Source organism: Passer montanus, unplaced genomic scaffold (genome assembly GCF_014805655.1).
Source record: "Passer montanus isolate IOZ18808 unplaced genomic scaffold, ASM1480565v1 scaffold85, whole genome shotgun sequence".
Taxonomy (NCBI): Eukaryota; Metazoa; Chordata; class Aves; order Passeriformes; family Passeridae; genus Passer; species Passer montanus.
This window is the reverse complement of record NW_024373812.1, coordinates 413,068-428,508: the sequence shown is the minus strand read 5'-3', so window position 1 is coordinate 428,508 and position 15,441 is coordinate 413,068. Positions and strand designations below refer to the sequence as shown.

The following is a 15,441-nucleotide window of genomic DNA, read 5'->3' as shown; positions in this document are numbered from 1 at the left end:
CAGTCTGTATGATGATACTGAAAAATTCAAATAGTTCAAATAAGTCGCACAGAGCTCCTTTAATGTTCATTCAACTAAAATATAAAATCCATGCTTTCTGCTGCATCTGCTTTAACATCTTTGCCTTTGTATGTTTCCAGGTTGGACAGATTCATAGCTGCCTCTTTTACACTGAGATTTGCATATCTTTTTCTTCAAAACATCTAATAAGATGTGCAGCTCACACTGCAGAATAACAAATAGACAGGAAAATTTCATATGGTAATTTCATAATTGGTAATTAAAAAGAAAAAGCTACACAGAGCCAACCACAGAAAATAGAAGTGACTTCTTTCTCCACTGCCCACAAAAACCATCATCATTCCCATGACTCATCACATCAGAACCCAGAAAAAAAAGCATATGGTATGAATAGTTCTTGTTAAAATTGCACATCTTTAAGCTCTACCAGGCTGGGTCCAGAAGATTCTCCTTCCTGAAAATGTTTCAGTATGCTCCAGTTTCTGCAAAGGTCTATTTTCAGCCGAGGTATATGAAAGCAGTGGCATTTTCCTTAAACCTGCACCCATCTCTTGGTGCAGGTTTAAGGAAAAATAATAAATATAAAATAAAATACAGTTGTTCTGTATTCATGATTACTGCAAATATTAACAGTAAAATATTAACAGTTCAGTAGTGCTTATTGGGTTCAGGCAATCCCCTGCATATAGAAACAGAATACCCTCAATGTCCCTAAGGAAATGCCAACTACAATCCTGGAAACTTAGGGACAGCTAAGATTCTGCACAGGACAGAGCTGTTTCAAATGGGCACCAGTTTAACAGATGCTTTCTGGTTTATCATTCTCACATAAGTTTTCCTGTTCTCTTCTGTTTTCTAGAACTTGCCTCCGTAGGCAATGCAATCAGTGTAGTAGCCTAACTGCACAAGCAAAGCTGTGGAGATATAACCAAGTCCAAGTAAGGCCTATTTTTCACTCTAAGTTACTTTATCCTGGCAGCACAATCACAGTTCCAAAGTAATTTACCTTAAGATCAATAGATCTTTTTCCAGCAGGAAGCTGGAATTGTTTACCACAGATAAAAACACCACGGAAAAAAGTGAACAAAAATAAAACACACTGAGTCTTGAAAAATGCTTAACTAGAAAAATTTGACCTTTTAAATGGAATTGTCTTTGCAGACAACACTTTCCATCTGAGATGTCCAGAGAAGTTTTGATATTTTGTCCATAAAAAGACTGTTAGAAATATTTACTTTTTTCCCACTTTAATTCATTTCCACATTTCACAAAGCAAGGTAAGAGGCAGGCACACTGTAACTAAAGACTTAAGACCAGAGGATGCTACAATGGTAAACAGTACACTATAAATGTTTCTGCATAGGAGAGGGTGGGGGAGGAAGACTGGCTGATGCATTTGACAAATCCGTGTCTGTTTTGATGGACAGAAATAATTTTCATTATTCATTACAAAAATCATACCTGTACATAATAAAAAGAAACACAAATGCTGTCAGATTGTGCATCTCTTGGTAGCTCTGGTTTGGACATTTATTTAAAGGAAGCACTGAAACAGGGAAGAGGAAACCCTGTGCACTTCAAACCCCAAGAAGTCTTGCATTTGACTTTGACCCGACAGAGGAACAGAAATACAGGATAAAAAATTTTCAACACTATTTCCCCATCACTAGAGCTCACACTCCTGAATGGCATTTGCAAGAACCCAGAAAAAAGTAGGTTTTAAGATACATAAAGAAATTAAACGGACAGACAGCTCCTGCTGTGGACAAAAATCAGATCTTGAATTTCTGAGACAAACAACATTCCTTATTCTGCCTCAAGTCGAGGTAAGACAGGAAGAATAAGATTTCCAAATGCAGAGTCTTGAGTTATGAAGTATCCTGAGGAGTGTGCATGTGCGTGCTGGAAAGAGAAAAGCATTTGTTAAAGCATCTCTCCCTGCAGCACTGACATGATTTAAGACTTCACGGCTTCTGCAGCATTAATTATTTATTTCTCCCAGTTTGCTCCTTAATTCTGATAGTCAAATTCAAACCCAGCATTTTAGATCAGCTACATCAGAATAGGGCACATCAAAGCAATTAATTTGGACATTCTCTTCTGCTCTGTTCAGCCAACCCCATGGAGGTGGAGCAAATCAACTCCTGATTGCTCTTCTTTGCCTAGACCCCATGTTGCCACTTCCACTCTCTTCCATAACCAGCCTGCAATTCTTGGTTTACGACAGCTGCACAGTGTGCCACCAGACACAATCCCAAACATGGGACACCAGGATTCTGCTCATGTGATGTAGATATATGCTTGCTCACCTGAGGGAGGCAGCTGTTGTATGGCTCTGGAACACCTTTGTGAAATCCTACATACCCTTTCCTGGTTCAAAGGCTGGACTCCAGCAAGTTAGATGTTCTGCACATTCCCTCCCTCCACCTCTAGGAAAGAGCCCTGCTGGATCTCAAATTCAGCCTGAGCTTTTAGTGTGCCCTTGGGAGTGATCAAGGGTAACTGGCACAGTGAGCTGCACCAGCAACAGCATGGCCAGCAGGCCAAGGGGAGCCATGTGAGCTCAGTCTGGGACACAGACTGGGGGGAGCTCAACAGAGACACAACGACATGGCTGTGGGGCTAGCTGGAGCTCTCCATGCCCAAGGACATGTTTCATCATAACAAAAGAGACTTCACTTTGACAAATACAGAAATGAGAGATACCTAATCTCTAAAAGGGGTTTTCAATATCTCTAGGAGCAGGGCTGCTCTCTGAAGGGTTGCAATCTAAAACAGAGCCAAACTGAACTCTGTATCAGCTCACCTGCAGTGCAGCCTTTTGCTGTGCTGCAATGTGCTGTTGCTCAGCATGATCACGGAAATCCTTATTCAGAGGTGATCTTGCAAGTGCAATGCTGCAAGAAAGAACAAGATGGTATGACACAGACCACAGCCAAAACATGTGTTCTTGCCATTCTAGCCATGGATACCATGACTTCCTGAGCTCTCATTTCACTCACAGCTTGACAATTGTCAGTTACTGTTTGGAATTACTATCTGTAAATATAGGAGAAAAAAAAAGAGTAGATGGAGTGACCACAGCTGTACAATTTGAGCCATCATAAACAATTCCTGCCAAACTAAACCTGAAGCCTATTGTGGATTTTGGGTTGAGTCCCACTGAAGTCAATGAAACCACTGAGGTGCAGCGTTAGACAATGCAAGGAATTTCTAAGGCAGCTTTGTGCTTTCACCACTACTCAGTCACTGTTCTAAACAACTGTGACAAACAGAAGCAGTATCAAGAGCTTCAGTACAACAACAGGTCTTCAGTGGGGGGCAAGCAGTTCACTACCTATGATAAAGGAACTTCCTATTGCTGTTAACTGAAATAATGATCCTTTGCTAACAGCTTGGAGTACCTAAAACTGATTTAGCGTATCTCACTGCAGCATAAAGCTTCAAATCAAAATTTACTGATGTTTTTTCTTGTGTTTTATAGCTTAGGGCTTGTCTGCCTTCTTAAACCAAAAAGAAGACATAAAAAGCACCCTGAACTCTAAGTAACACAGAAATCAGGTGAGGGTTGCCATTAGAACTGTATCACAAGACAATTCTCAACTACCTCTGAAACTGTCACTGGAGACTGCTGCTGAAAATTGTGCTCTTACCAATCACAGAGACAGAAGTACAAATGACAAGGATTCCAAGCAAATTCATCAACTGAATTTTACCAGCAGTTTAAATGTCAACAGCTGATTTAGTAAATCAGTTTCTGAGAAGCAACCATGCGCATTGAAAGATCTGCAGCCAAATCTATGCCTAAATGCATAACAAAAGCTAAACAATTCAGAAAAAAAATTTGCTTATGGCAAGTATTAAGATAAGTTACACTGCTGGAGAAGACTACTACTCAGTTTATTTAGAACACAGTATTTTCAGTGATTTGGAGGTATTTAATTTGCAATTTGTAATCTGTACTCTCTAACTTTTCAATATGATTTCTGTACATAAGCTTAAGGCTCCACCATAAGCTGACATTTTTCAAAAGAGGTCTCCTGTTCTTGGATACAGGATTTTCTCGTGCCAAGCGTGCCAAGTCCAGAAATCAATTAACCCCTTCACCCTTATGCTGTCCCTGCCACTGCTGTGCTTTAGGTACATCAAGCTCTTTTGGTCAAGTTTGTACAATTTTTAGGGTCTCAATTCCAACAACTCTGTGTTCCAAGACCTTTGGCACAACATCAAAAATCTGTCAGGTTCTCAAAAGTCACACATCAGAAAAATCACACCAAAAAAATCACACCAAAGCAGAGAGTCTGACTGCTGCATTGTAGGTTCCACCCATCTCCACCTTCAAAACTAGAAAATTCTAATTCTGCTCACTAGAATCAGTGTTGTATTTCCTCAGAGAAAAAAGAGAGTAAACAAGTTCTACCTGAAGCTCTGTCAGACTTACAATTAAGCACTGAAACACTGTTCCCAGCAGCTGTACCTAACAGTATGATGCTGTGATTTTCTTTCCAACAATTTTGCTCAAGTAATAACCACATTAAGTTATTAACAGTAACTTCTTACCTTACTCAGAAGTATACATCAGGCAATTTCAAGTATTCTGCATGTTTTTTGACATTATGAAGGAAATAAAAGTGGAATCTCTCAGAAGAAAAGAGGGGCAGCACTCAGACTGTAGTCAGAGTATTGGACTCTTGTACAGGTGTTATGTGTTACACGGTGTCTAGAACGTGGCACTGCACTCACTTAACCCCAAAGTTTAAGGATGTCAATTTCTCCACATAAATTATTGTGTGATTTTCTAGTTACCGATTTATGACAAAAATCTGATCTTCTTGTCTTGTCTGGGAGAAATCCTAGGAACACCTTGCAACTCAGATTAGACTACTACACTTTATGGCACAGAATCATCCCTACAACACAGCATCTTTTACAAGATTATCTGCTATAACATACACTGGCTCTGTCTTGCACATAGGGAGTTTCAAGAATAACTCACTCCTGCTATAATTGCTCTTCTCTAAGCACACAGAATCCTGAACCTAATGGCCTGCTACTTACATTCCTCAAAGCATATCAGCTTAATAATGAAATGTTTTCTCAGTGTCTGCTTACCAATTTTTTTTTATGGTAGAATTTAATACACTTGAGTAAGCATACCTGCTTCTCTCATTCTCAAATGGAAATGATAGAAGCCAAAATTAATGCTGTGTGAACCACTTTAAATACTAATATTATTGTTTCTAAAGAGCAATGTCCCTCTGCCTTGGTATTAAAGATGGTCAGAAAACACTTCTGTTAAGTATTTATATAACTTTACAGCTCACTAGCTGTTTGGCTTTTTTTTCCTTGATGCAATCAGTAATGTCCCAAGAGGTCTAAGAACATAAAATACCTGGCTCCAGGGTGATTTGTGGAAGACTGGTTTTGCATAAGTAACTTTCTCTTCTCCTTGTCTAGTTCTGCCAGGATTGCAACCCTATTTTTATTCTGGAAACCTGGTGAGAATGACAGAAAAATATTAGAGATATTTATTTGACTGCTGTGGCCCAACTAACCCTGTGGAATTAGAAATTCCAGTAGAAAATGACTCTAAGATGAATAGACTGATCTTCACTTGAAAAGACTATTATTAAATAGGCTTCATTTTTCAGCATGCAATAGCTTCCATAAGCTATCATGCATATTATTACATTTTAAACAGAAGATTTTAACTCAAGTTAGAGCCTATCCCTTCCCAAGTCAGCTCTGGAGCTACAATCAAGGTTTATGCTCAAAAGCTGCCTTCCAAAAAAAAGAAGTAAACTTAGCAGGTTCTAAATTTTAAAAGTAGTCAATGAATGTTCAACTCAACAATAACAATGGAGTAATATATGCATGGGCTTAGTTTCTCATGTCAGTGAACTCAAACTGTAACACAAGCATTTTATACATATAACAGATAAGAATGAGCAAATCACTAAGCTTGCACATGTGTTTATACAAACATGTTTCATTCAATCTATGAAGAAAAATTTAAATATAATGTGTCTTATATACACTACCCTTATTCTGAGTATGATCAAATGCTGGAATAGAGAAGCAAATTTAAACTATTAAACTGTCTGTACACAATAAAAGAATGTGGCCTCCATTTGCTTTCATCATTCTTCCAAAGCAACCTTGAATACTAGAGAAGGGGTCAGGAAGTAGGGTGACTTGAGAGAATTTCAAAAATGCCCAAAATAGTTGCCACCTATGTATTTTTAAAGTTGCCTTCTAGATGCAGACATGGCAAACCTCCTGTACCTACACATGACTCATAGAATAAAGAATCTCACTGCAGCCCTCAAACAAACCAGAGGCACAAGCCCCTGCTGTTACCCAGTATGTCCAAACAGCACAGCTGAGGACAAAAGCTCCAGAGCTGACTCTTACACGCCTCTATGCCACCAAGGACACTCCTCATGTCAGAAATGCACACTTCTATTTGCTGCTGTTCTAAAATAACAAGCTGCTGTTCTAAAATAACAAGCTATGACAACATCATTAAAAAAAAAAAAGTATTAGTCAAGCTCTCCTTTATTTCCTCCACACAAAAAGTCCAAGATTCCCCTGGAAGTTGCTGTGTGCTGTACCCTTGCCCTGCAAACTGTCTTAGTGATGGCACTAAAACATGGTAGCCCACAAGCTGTGAGGAAGGCCACACAGGGTAACTCTTAAGCATGTCAAGGTAAAATTATTTCTTTTCAGAAGCTGCACTCCAAGATCATCCTCTTTGACAGACCTTGTGCTGATGCTCAATTACATAACCCAGAATTCCTTTCATCTGCACGGCTTAATGAAGGAAACAATCGCCAGAGAGAAACCTTCATCTCTAAATAACAATATGCATCTGTACTGCCTTGCTACCAAACTTTCATGTTTTTCTCCTACCATGCCTAATATACACACACCCATAAACTTCAGTGTCTCAAAAGCTCTTGAAAGGAGCACAGTCTTTTGATTATATTGTAGTATGGTTTTATGTAATATCACCCACAATAATTTCAACATTTGTTAACAAGATTTTCAGTTACATTTCATTAACTGGAATTTTCCTGTCTGCTAATCACTCCTTCCTGTGTAGCATTAGCTCCACTTAAAACTCTGCTTGATAAGAGTACTGATTCAGGCCTTTGATGTTTCTCTGCTCTTCGGGTACTGTACACTATCACTTTTTACTTTTTTTTTAAAGACTTTGGGCTTGCAATGAATCTGAAACCTTAAAGCTGAGCTGACATACAAAGCCTGACAAATCTTGCCAACAAGCCAGGATTTAATATCTCTGAGCTGCAGCTAGCCCAGACTTTACTTTCTTGTAAATTTTTGAGACAATGCGTGGATAGGATGACTGAATCACCTCTTAGAGGGCCTGACCTAAAACAACCATATGTTTGTATGCTCAATCTACACAATTTTAATCCAAAAACCTTTATACTTTATATATTTTTCAGCACCCTACTCATACTGCTTGCTTATCCTAAACTGCATAGATTTAAATGCACATTTGGAATTCACAAGATATGATGATTAAGGAAAGAAAAAGGAGACTACTTTTTAATGTAAGTTTGTGATCTAAAAAAATGAAGATTAAATATGCTTAAATTTATCATGAAACAGATGGTATGATTCAGAAAAGCCTGAGACATTTTAAATGCTGTTTTTAAACTGTGATCAGAAACAGCAGAAGACTGTCTTCTATTATGAGTCTTGTTACAGTATCTTGTGGAAGAAACTCTAGAGGCAGTCAGAAGAAACTCGAGTATCTTTTCTTTCCTCATACCTCTAATAACAGCTTTGTGGTTTTTGTGGTTTTTTGTTTGATTGATTGTTGGTTGGGTTTTTTTTAAGTAGTATTTTGCACTAGAGTTCAGACAGTAACCATCAGCAACCTACTGTGCTGAAAAAGTAATTTGTTTAAGAGAATTTGTTATTGGTAAGGAGAAAAAAGCCTGTTTAAAAAAGTGGAGAAGGCCATTCAACAAATACATGTTAATACCCCTCAGCTAAGCAATATGATCTTCCTGCAGGTAAACTTCTTCAATGTGCAAAGCAAAGCCTGTTCATTTAAAGGTTAACAATGAAGGAGATGGAACATGAAAAATCCATTTTACAGAGAAATTCTGGCATCCTTAGAAAGTAATTAGCCATATCTGGCAATAAATAAGCAAGACTTTCATTTAGATTCTTCCTTGTTGAGGAACCCAAAATAAAGACCATAAAGACCAATTTGAAACTCCTACAGAAGTTTCCCACTTCAATCATAAATAACAGTAATATTTCATCTGCAGATTAGTCTGTTCTGCTTCCTACTACTAAAAATGTGGACATGCAAAAATCAAAAGCTGTCCCTACTACACACCAGATTCCCATCTGTGAAAACCAGTGCAGATTTTCAAATACAGGAACTTCCTAACAGATCTTCCCTTCACTGGGCTCAGTTGCATTAATATTTTGAGTGTGAACAATTCGAATATTGCAGTTTATAAATATTTTTCTCTGCTTTGCTGACATGAGTCCTGACACAAAATGATCTGTTCAAGGCAGCTAACTAGATCATGGCAGTGTCAGATGGCAAACTGAGCACTCAGATCCTCAGATTACTCTCTAATGTAGCAAATCCAGGACACTTAAAATTTAAACCTTTCTGACACCTCTGTTTCTGACATCAAGCATTGTATTTGTCCAGGACCAGAAAGATTACCTGCACCCATTTTCTGCACATGAAAGGCAGAAAGCCAGAGAAATCTGAAACGTTGCTGAGTGATACTGGCAGCTTTAAGAGCTCAAGGCAGGCCGCTCTCTTCAACCTAATCTCAACATTTTATCAACCACGCTATCTAACCCTTACCTATGTCAGTTAGCTCTTCTAATTAACTCTGCAGGGCAAGCAACAGCATTATCTTTATCTTTTTAAAATTTTTTGCTTTTCATTGATTATCTTTTCTCCCTTATCCGTTTCCTTGATCTGTTGCTTCAGATTCACAGCACATTTAAGTTTTTTCCAAGATGCACCATTTATCATCTATCCATAGATGTGTAACAGCACTAAAAAGCCCTCTGTTACTTTCTGTTCAAAATATAGCTTTGAAAATATTTTCTAAGTGTATGTCAGCTCCAAGCTCTGAACATTGAAAAGCACTGCATTTTGTCCTGCCTGCTCAATTCAGAAAGGACTTAAAGCAATTTCTTTACTGAAGTGCATGTTTCTATAAATGGCAGCCTTAATGAAGTGAGGCAGCATCCTCTTAAAAAGCAGAATCTAAAGACCATATTAAACACACACCACTTGCAAAAGAAATGGGGTAATTCTATTCTGATGGCCTGTTCTGCTTATGATGACTGGCATCTCAAAACATCATCTAGAAGTCTGCTGTATGCCAATACTCTCAGTAACAATTTACATCTGGATATGCTTTCATATACCTTGTGTGACAATGAAACAAAAGGTGTACTGGTTATTCAGTAAATTACGTTGAATTACTTATAAATACATTAGTTTTTTGTCTGTGCCTCCAGAAAAGAGCTACATACATAGCTGAACATAAATAATTGACAGCTGTATGGCTGCAAAGTTCTCAAGTGGTATGCTTACACACAGATCAGACTCAGATGGGGAAGAGCAAAATGCGTAGATGATGACATAACGGAACACAGAACAGCACAATCTTCCTTTTCAAACTCAGTGAACAGAGAACCAAATTTAGCTGCTTAGACTGTGCTCTGTGAATGCCCCCACATACCTTTAGGGAAAAGCATAAACAACTTTTAGAACATAAAGCAACTTTAGAATTGCTGCAGCCTGAAACTTAGAATTCTGTTAATATTTCAAGAGCTTCTTCTTCCAACAAACCAGGACTCCTATTTTCTGCCCTGTCTGAAGCAGGATATGTATTTTTGCCACCTTTGAGGACTGAAATGAGAATTCTGTCCTGAGCAGTTACATGTCTCTCATGTCAGATGGCTTCCTCTAGGAGGGCTCACACACAGAGTGGCTAATTCAGTGACACACAGCAATGCTCTGGCCTTGCTGTGCACAAGCAAAGGCATTTCATAAGAGCAGCCTGATGAATGGCATGTTGCCTAAGTACTGTGAAGTACTGCAGTAGGAGCAGCATGTCCCTGAGCACCTGGAAGTATTTGCTGTAATTCAGAAGCTGATTTCCACCCCTCGAAGTGTATCACTCTGATCAATGAATGCACGTAGTGGACAGCACACAGCATACAGCAAGATCTTCCATTGCTTGTAAATGCCATCAGTTCCCTGTAGTACTAATGAACTGAAGTAAGGCTTTTCATTCAATTCTTCTGCGTCTGTCTGCACTCACATGCAGCTCACCACCAAGAGTGCTTTTCCAAGAGGCCAGTGAATGCAAGCCTGGTCCAAAAAATCTTAACTTTTATAGTCCAAGTCTGTTATCAGTGGAAAAGTCAAATTTACTCTTGAGAAAATACAAATTTTCATACATACCTCATACAAATCAAAGGAAAAGCAGTAATTCGGTACAAAAAGTTACCATCACAGTCTGCCTGGGGTGTGGAAGGCTAATGTTTAATTCATCCTAACAGCTCTGCTACCATTCATAAGGCGAGCATTTCAGTAAACTTGTATTCTTTTTGTCCAAGTAAAGAGAACAGATTCCTTGAACAGTACTAATACATGTGCCAAGAGGCAAGCTAAAAATGCAGTGTTTTCCACAGCCCTTTTCACGACCAGACTGCATCTAGCAAAGACAGAAACCCTGAACTGTTGTTTATATTTACCTGTTCCTTTCTAATTTTCCTAGTTGGACTACTTATAGGCTTATTTGGTAATTTATAGTGTTTCTTGTCTCCTTAATCCAAACAATTTTCAAATAATAACGGCATGGCTCCTTTAATGAGTCTGTAAAGGATATCTCAAATATAAAAGGCTCTATTAAATTTTAAGACTCTGGAATCAGGAGAGAAGCAAAGGTATTTGGCACTAAAATCCCATCTCTCAGTAAACCAACATATTTAAGAAAAAGCAGCTTTTAACTCTCTATGACAACATGCTATTCCTTGCAGTGATGTCGATTTTGGTATTCACAGAATAATAGCAAGATTTACCATTATGTACCAAAAACTTACTGTAGAGTTAAAATTTCCAAACAGACAGCTCTGCAATCTGCAGTACTTCTGTCAACACCACAAAAAATTTCAAAAAGCATTCCTGAAACTACCTCCTTTTCATCAAGTAGCAAGTAAAATCTGTGGTTTGGACCCACATGAGTCATATGACACCCCTGAAGTATCATCCAGCAACACCAGGTTTGCAGGACTGCTTGAGGCAAAGAGAAAATGACAGACCTGCAAAAAGTCTCCACTTGCTGGGAAACTGAACCCAGAATTCATTTCTCATAACCAAGTAAGGGAAGAGCCATACCTGAGAAGCTTTTTCTCCAGCTCTTCCATATAAGAAAAGCCTCAGAGATCCCCTAAGGTTTCCAGAAAACACCTCTAGAGGGCGATTTAAGATCCTCCTTCAAACTTACTGGGTGACACCTCCAGACCCTCAGCCCCCTCTAAAGCACACGCATTACCTGGATAGATGGACCATTACTAAGATTTTTATTATTTTAAGGATACAATGGAGATGCATCTTGGTAAAAAGGAACATTTCATCGCAGTTGCCATGACAGTTTTAACTGGCTTTTTCTCCTGGGCCTGGCCAATTGCCTGTGACAGATATTACTGCCTGGGTCTTGCTGTTCCCAACATGACATGGAACATATTTGATTTCTGGCTGTTCTCTGATGTTGAGTGCAACAGCTGCAAGTCATGCTAAAGGCCAAGGGCTGTGTCTGAAATAAGCTTCAGGAAATGATCACTGCACCACAGGCATGATACATACTTCCTAACCCTGAGCACAATATTATGTTCAATAATAAAGAGCTTCCCAGCCATCAGTGGTCTTTTAACCATTAAATGTGTGTGTACCTTGTCCCAGAGGAATTGCTGCCATTCTTCTGCTTTCAGCCCTACCTCTCTTTCCTTTCTTCATCTTTCCATAAAAATAAACTGACAGTTATGGTGACTTCACTGATATTTTGCATTCACTTTTTCTTTGAATACTTAAATTAAAACCTACCTTGTCCTGAAGGATTTGCTGCCATCTTTCAATTTTCAGCCCTTGTTTTATTCAGCTGGAGTTCAAATAATTTAACCCCCACAAATATCTGCAAAACAGGCACAATATAAGATGAACATAGTTCTTTAAAAAAAAGAACCTGGAATTCAATCAGTTAGAGAATTCATAAATATGGCAACTGTTAAAAAGCCCAAGCCAAACACAGCATGTGTGATGCTTAAAATGCATTCTACAGTATATATCGTTCTGGCTGAAACTTTAGGCTTGAAATACCAAGGGTTGTGATCAATCCTTTTTTTTCAGATTCTAGTAATTTCTATTAGTAGAAGTAGTAGCAGTTTCTTGTGACTTCCATTCTACTAAAAACTATATACACAAGTGGAGTCATACACCCATTTTCCCAACGGAACGTCTTCTGACAAGGTATGTCAGACTACGCTTAAGAATTACATCAAACCTTTGTAGTCCTTAAAATCTGAAGCCTTGGAAGAACACAGTTTAGGCTCTAACTCAAGAAAAACTGATTGTCTGAGGAGAGGCAATTTAAATCCCACATACAAGACCGGACAAAGTTAGCTGCAGTGTGGCAAAACAAAAAAGGAGGCCTGCTGCTCCTCGGTCATACGTCACCTCGGACCACCATCAACATCTGTTTCCATCAAGGTGCCAGGCTGTAAAGTGCAGTGGCGAAGAGCTCTGGCTCAGCCAGGCGGAGGCGAGGGACGGGAACGCTGAATCCTGCAGGAAGCGTGGAGCACAAGTCAGTCACACTTCCACAGGAGACTGTGTCATCGCTACGCTCGGTACCTCTGGGTCCCTGAACAGCAGCGCTGCGGTGAATTAGTGCTACTCAATGGTAGCACTAATTAAGCGCAGTAAGAGCAGACGAGACGGGTTTCTCCAACAGCCAGGGATGGCCTGACCCACTCCCGCTGCTGCCCTCTCCCCCCCGCACACTCGGGAATGGGCTCTCCCGCTCGCCTCTTCCCTCCCGCCCACAATGGACGGATGGCTTCCTCGGCTCTCCCCGACCCGGGGGCGATGTCCCGCCCCAGGCCAGCCGGCCTGGCCCAGGCCCTGCAGTCCCGCCCGCCACCCACCTACCCGAGAGCGCGGGGCTCCGGCTCCTTTCCCCCGCTCCCCTTCCCGCAGCGCGGCCGCGCCGCCTCCGCCCCCTGCCCGTGACGCTCGCACGGCGCGACAGCGCCCTCGCCTCTTCTGTGCCGGGCCCTCCTCTCTTCCCGTGCCCTGCCCTCGCACTTCCCGCGCCCGCCTCTCTTCCCGTGCCCTGCCCGCGGCCTGCCCAGGCCCGGAAGGGTCGCGGTTGTGCGTGTGGAGGCGCGGGCAGGCCCGCGCAGTGTCGCGCTCCGCGGTAAGGCAGCGTTTGCCTGAGCTTGCTCCTGCCGAGGACATCCGCCTGGCGACGGGAGCCAGGGTTTCAGGCTTGGGCCACACAATGGGGACTCCAGGCAGCATCGAGGTTAAATAATAAAAACACTGTTTAAGTGTTCTTACTATTAAGGTAGGGAAGGGATCACGGAATCAGGTTGGAAAAGACTTCCGAGGTCATGGAGTCCAGCCTGTGACCCAACACCACCCTGTCAACCAGACCATGGCACTGAGTGCCACATCCAGTCATTGCTTAACACTTCCGGGGACGCTGACTCCGCCACCTCCCTGGGCTGGGCAGCTCATTACAAAATCTAATCGCTCTTGCAGGGAAGAACCTCCCCTGGTGCAACTTGAGGTTGTGTCCTCTTCTCCTGTTTTCTTTTTTCCTTTAAATCACTGTCACGCAGATTGTGTGTGAACACAGCAGCTATATTTGAATTAATTACAGAGAGATTTGTTCATGGAACTAGTGCATGGTTTGCTTTTGGAATGTCAAGAATCAGCAGTATAGATGAAGGTATCTGATTAAATGATCCGGTCTGACCTGGGGAATAAACCATAGTCTTAAAGCTGCAATGTAAGACTTTTTCTGCCCTTGTGGTTAAAATACTTATTTAAATCAAGCCAGTCTGAGTAGCAGCTGTAGCTTTGATTGTACATAAATCAATTATTAAGGCTTGCTATAAATAAATTATTTAAAGGCTGCATATACATGGGGCCAACTCTGACCTCTCTGCAGCCGAAAATCAGTCACATTGTCTGCTTCAGTTTTATATGCAGGGTTTTTTTAAGGCACTAAACAATTTTCATTAAACAAAGGCCTTTTTTATTCTTTAACTGAATGTAAGGATAAAAACAGGAAAACAGTTACTTTTCTTTTTACTTAGTTCAAGATGTCTATGTGGATGTGCTTTAACTGCAGGTTATTAAATTTTTTTGTATTAAGGTTTTGATGGTGTATGTAACAGGCACTTCTGAGCAAATGACCCTTACAGCATGGGTGATATTGGATCTAGTAAGTCAAACCTTCTGTATGCTGCAGGGCATTTTATTTCATCTGGTTTCTCTTTCATTAAATGGTAGGAGTCCATAACCTTCTCACTGTTCAGGCCTAAAGTGCAAAAAGAGGTCATTAAAAACTGCTGATTTAGTTACAATGGAATTATTTATATTGGTAAGAAAACACATAGGGTCACACTAATTCATTAGCTTGGACAACCACATATTACAGAAATATTGAAGGCAATTAACAATTACTAAAGATGTGCTGCAGCCAGCATTACTATCTTGAAGAAATAAATTACATTTTTGAGAGTGTACAGAATACATAAAAATCTTGTTAGTGTCTATAATAATGGATTAATTTGTCTTAAAATAGCGTGCCTTAGTATTATACACATGGATTCTATGAGATAGGCAACAACCTGCTAACCAAGTATGCTGTCCTTCCATTTATATTTTGCAAAGACACGGACACTTTTTAACATTTGTAAAACTGAACAGATTTGTGTCTGAAAACTTGTAATGTCCAGATGTAGAATTTAGTTACCTGGATTGTTTGCCTGGTAAAAGCAGTGTGTGGGTGTGTGTTTGTGTAGGGGTGTAGGGGGGTGTGTGTGCCTGTATCCAAACCAGCAGACAATCTCAGGGAGTTTTCTGTTTGCTTTAAAGCCTTGTTGATTAATACTGTGAGAAGCAAACACTGCTGCCATTCCCACATGTATTTTTGTCAACTGTTCTCTGTGCAAGAACAGCTGACAGCACCTGCCCTCCTGATTCTGTTTTGGTATTGCTTTTTGTTTTGTTTCATTTTGTTATTTTTCATTCTGCCTTTAGAAATGCAATATGTGCTATTTTTTTTCCTTTTAATTATCCCTTGGGTGATTTGCAGACCATTT

At 40.1% G+C, this 15,441-nt stretch overlaps 1 protein-coding gene across 7 annotated transcripts; it reads right to left on the bottom strand.

The window, feature by feature from the left end:
* Window positions 1-318: 318 nt before the first annotated feature.
* Window positions 319-13,776, bottom strand: LOC120513635 (INTS3 and NABP interacting protein). 7 transcript variants are annotated; one of them, XM_039733233.1, is made up of 6 exons: window positions 13,667-13,776; window positions 12,782-12,889; window positions 12,152-12,239; window positions 5,414-5,516; window positions 2,828-2,918; window positions 319-1,923 (listed from the first exon to the last, which is right to left on the bottom strand). In XM_039733233.1, exons 3-6 carry the CDS (start codon window positions 12,174-12,176, stop codon window positions 1,828-1,830), a joined length of 315 nt encoding a protein of 104 aa, XP_039589167.1. In that variant the 5' UTR covers window positions 12,177-12,239; window positions 12,782-12,889; window positions 13,667-13,776; the 3' UTR covers window positions 319-1,827. The 7 variants fall into 7 exon arrangements, 4 of the variants coding, with proteins under 4 accessions (XP_039589167.1, XP_039589168.1, XP_039589164.1 ...); XM_039733234.1 differs by lacking the exon at window positions 13,667-13,776 and adding an exon at window positions 13,256-13,415 and having other exon boundaries at window positions 12,710-12,889; XM_039733230.1 differs by lacking the exon at window positions 13,667-13,776 and adding an exon at window positions 13,256-13,415.
* Between the last annotated feature and the right edge of the window lie 1,665 nt (window positions 13,777-15,441).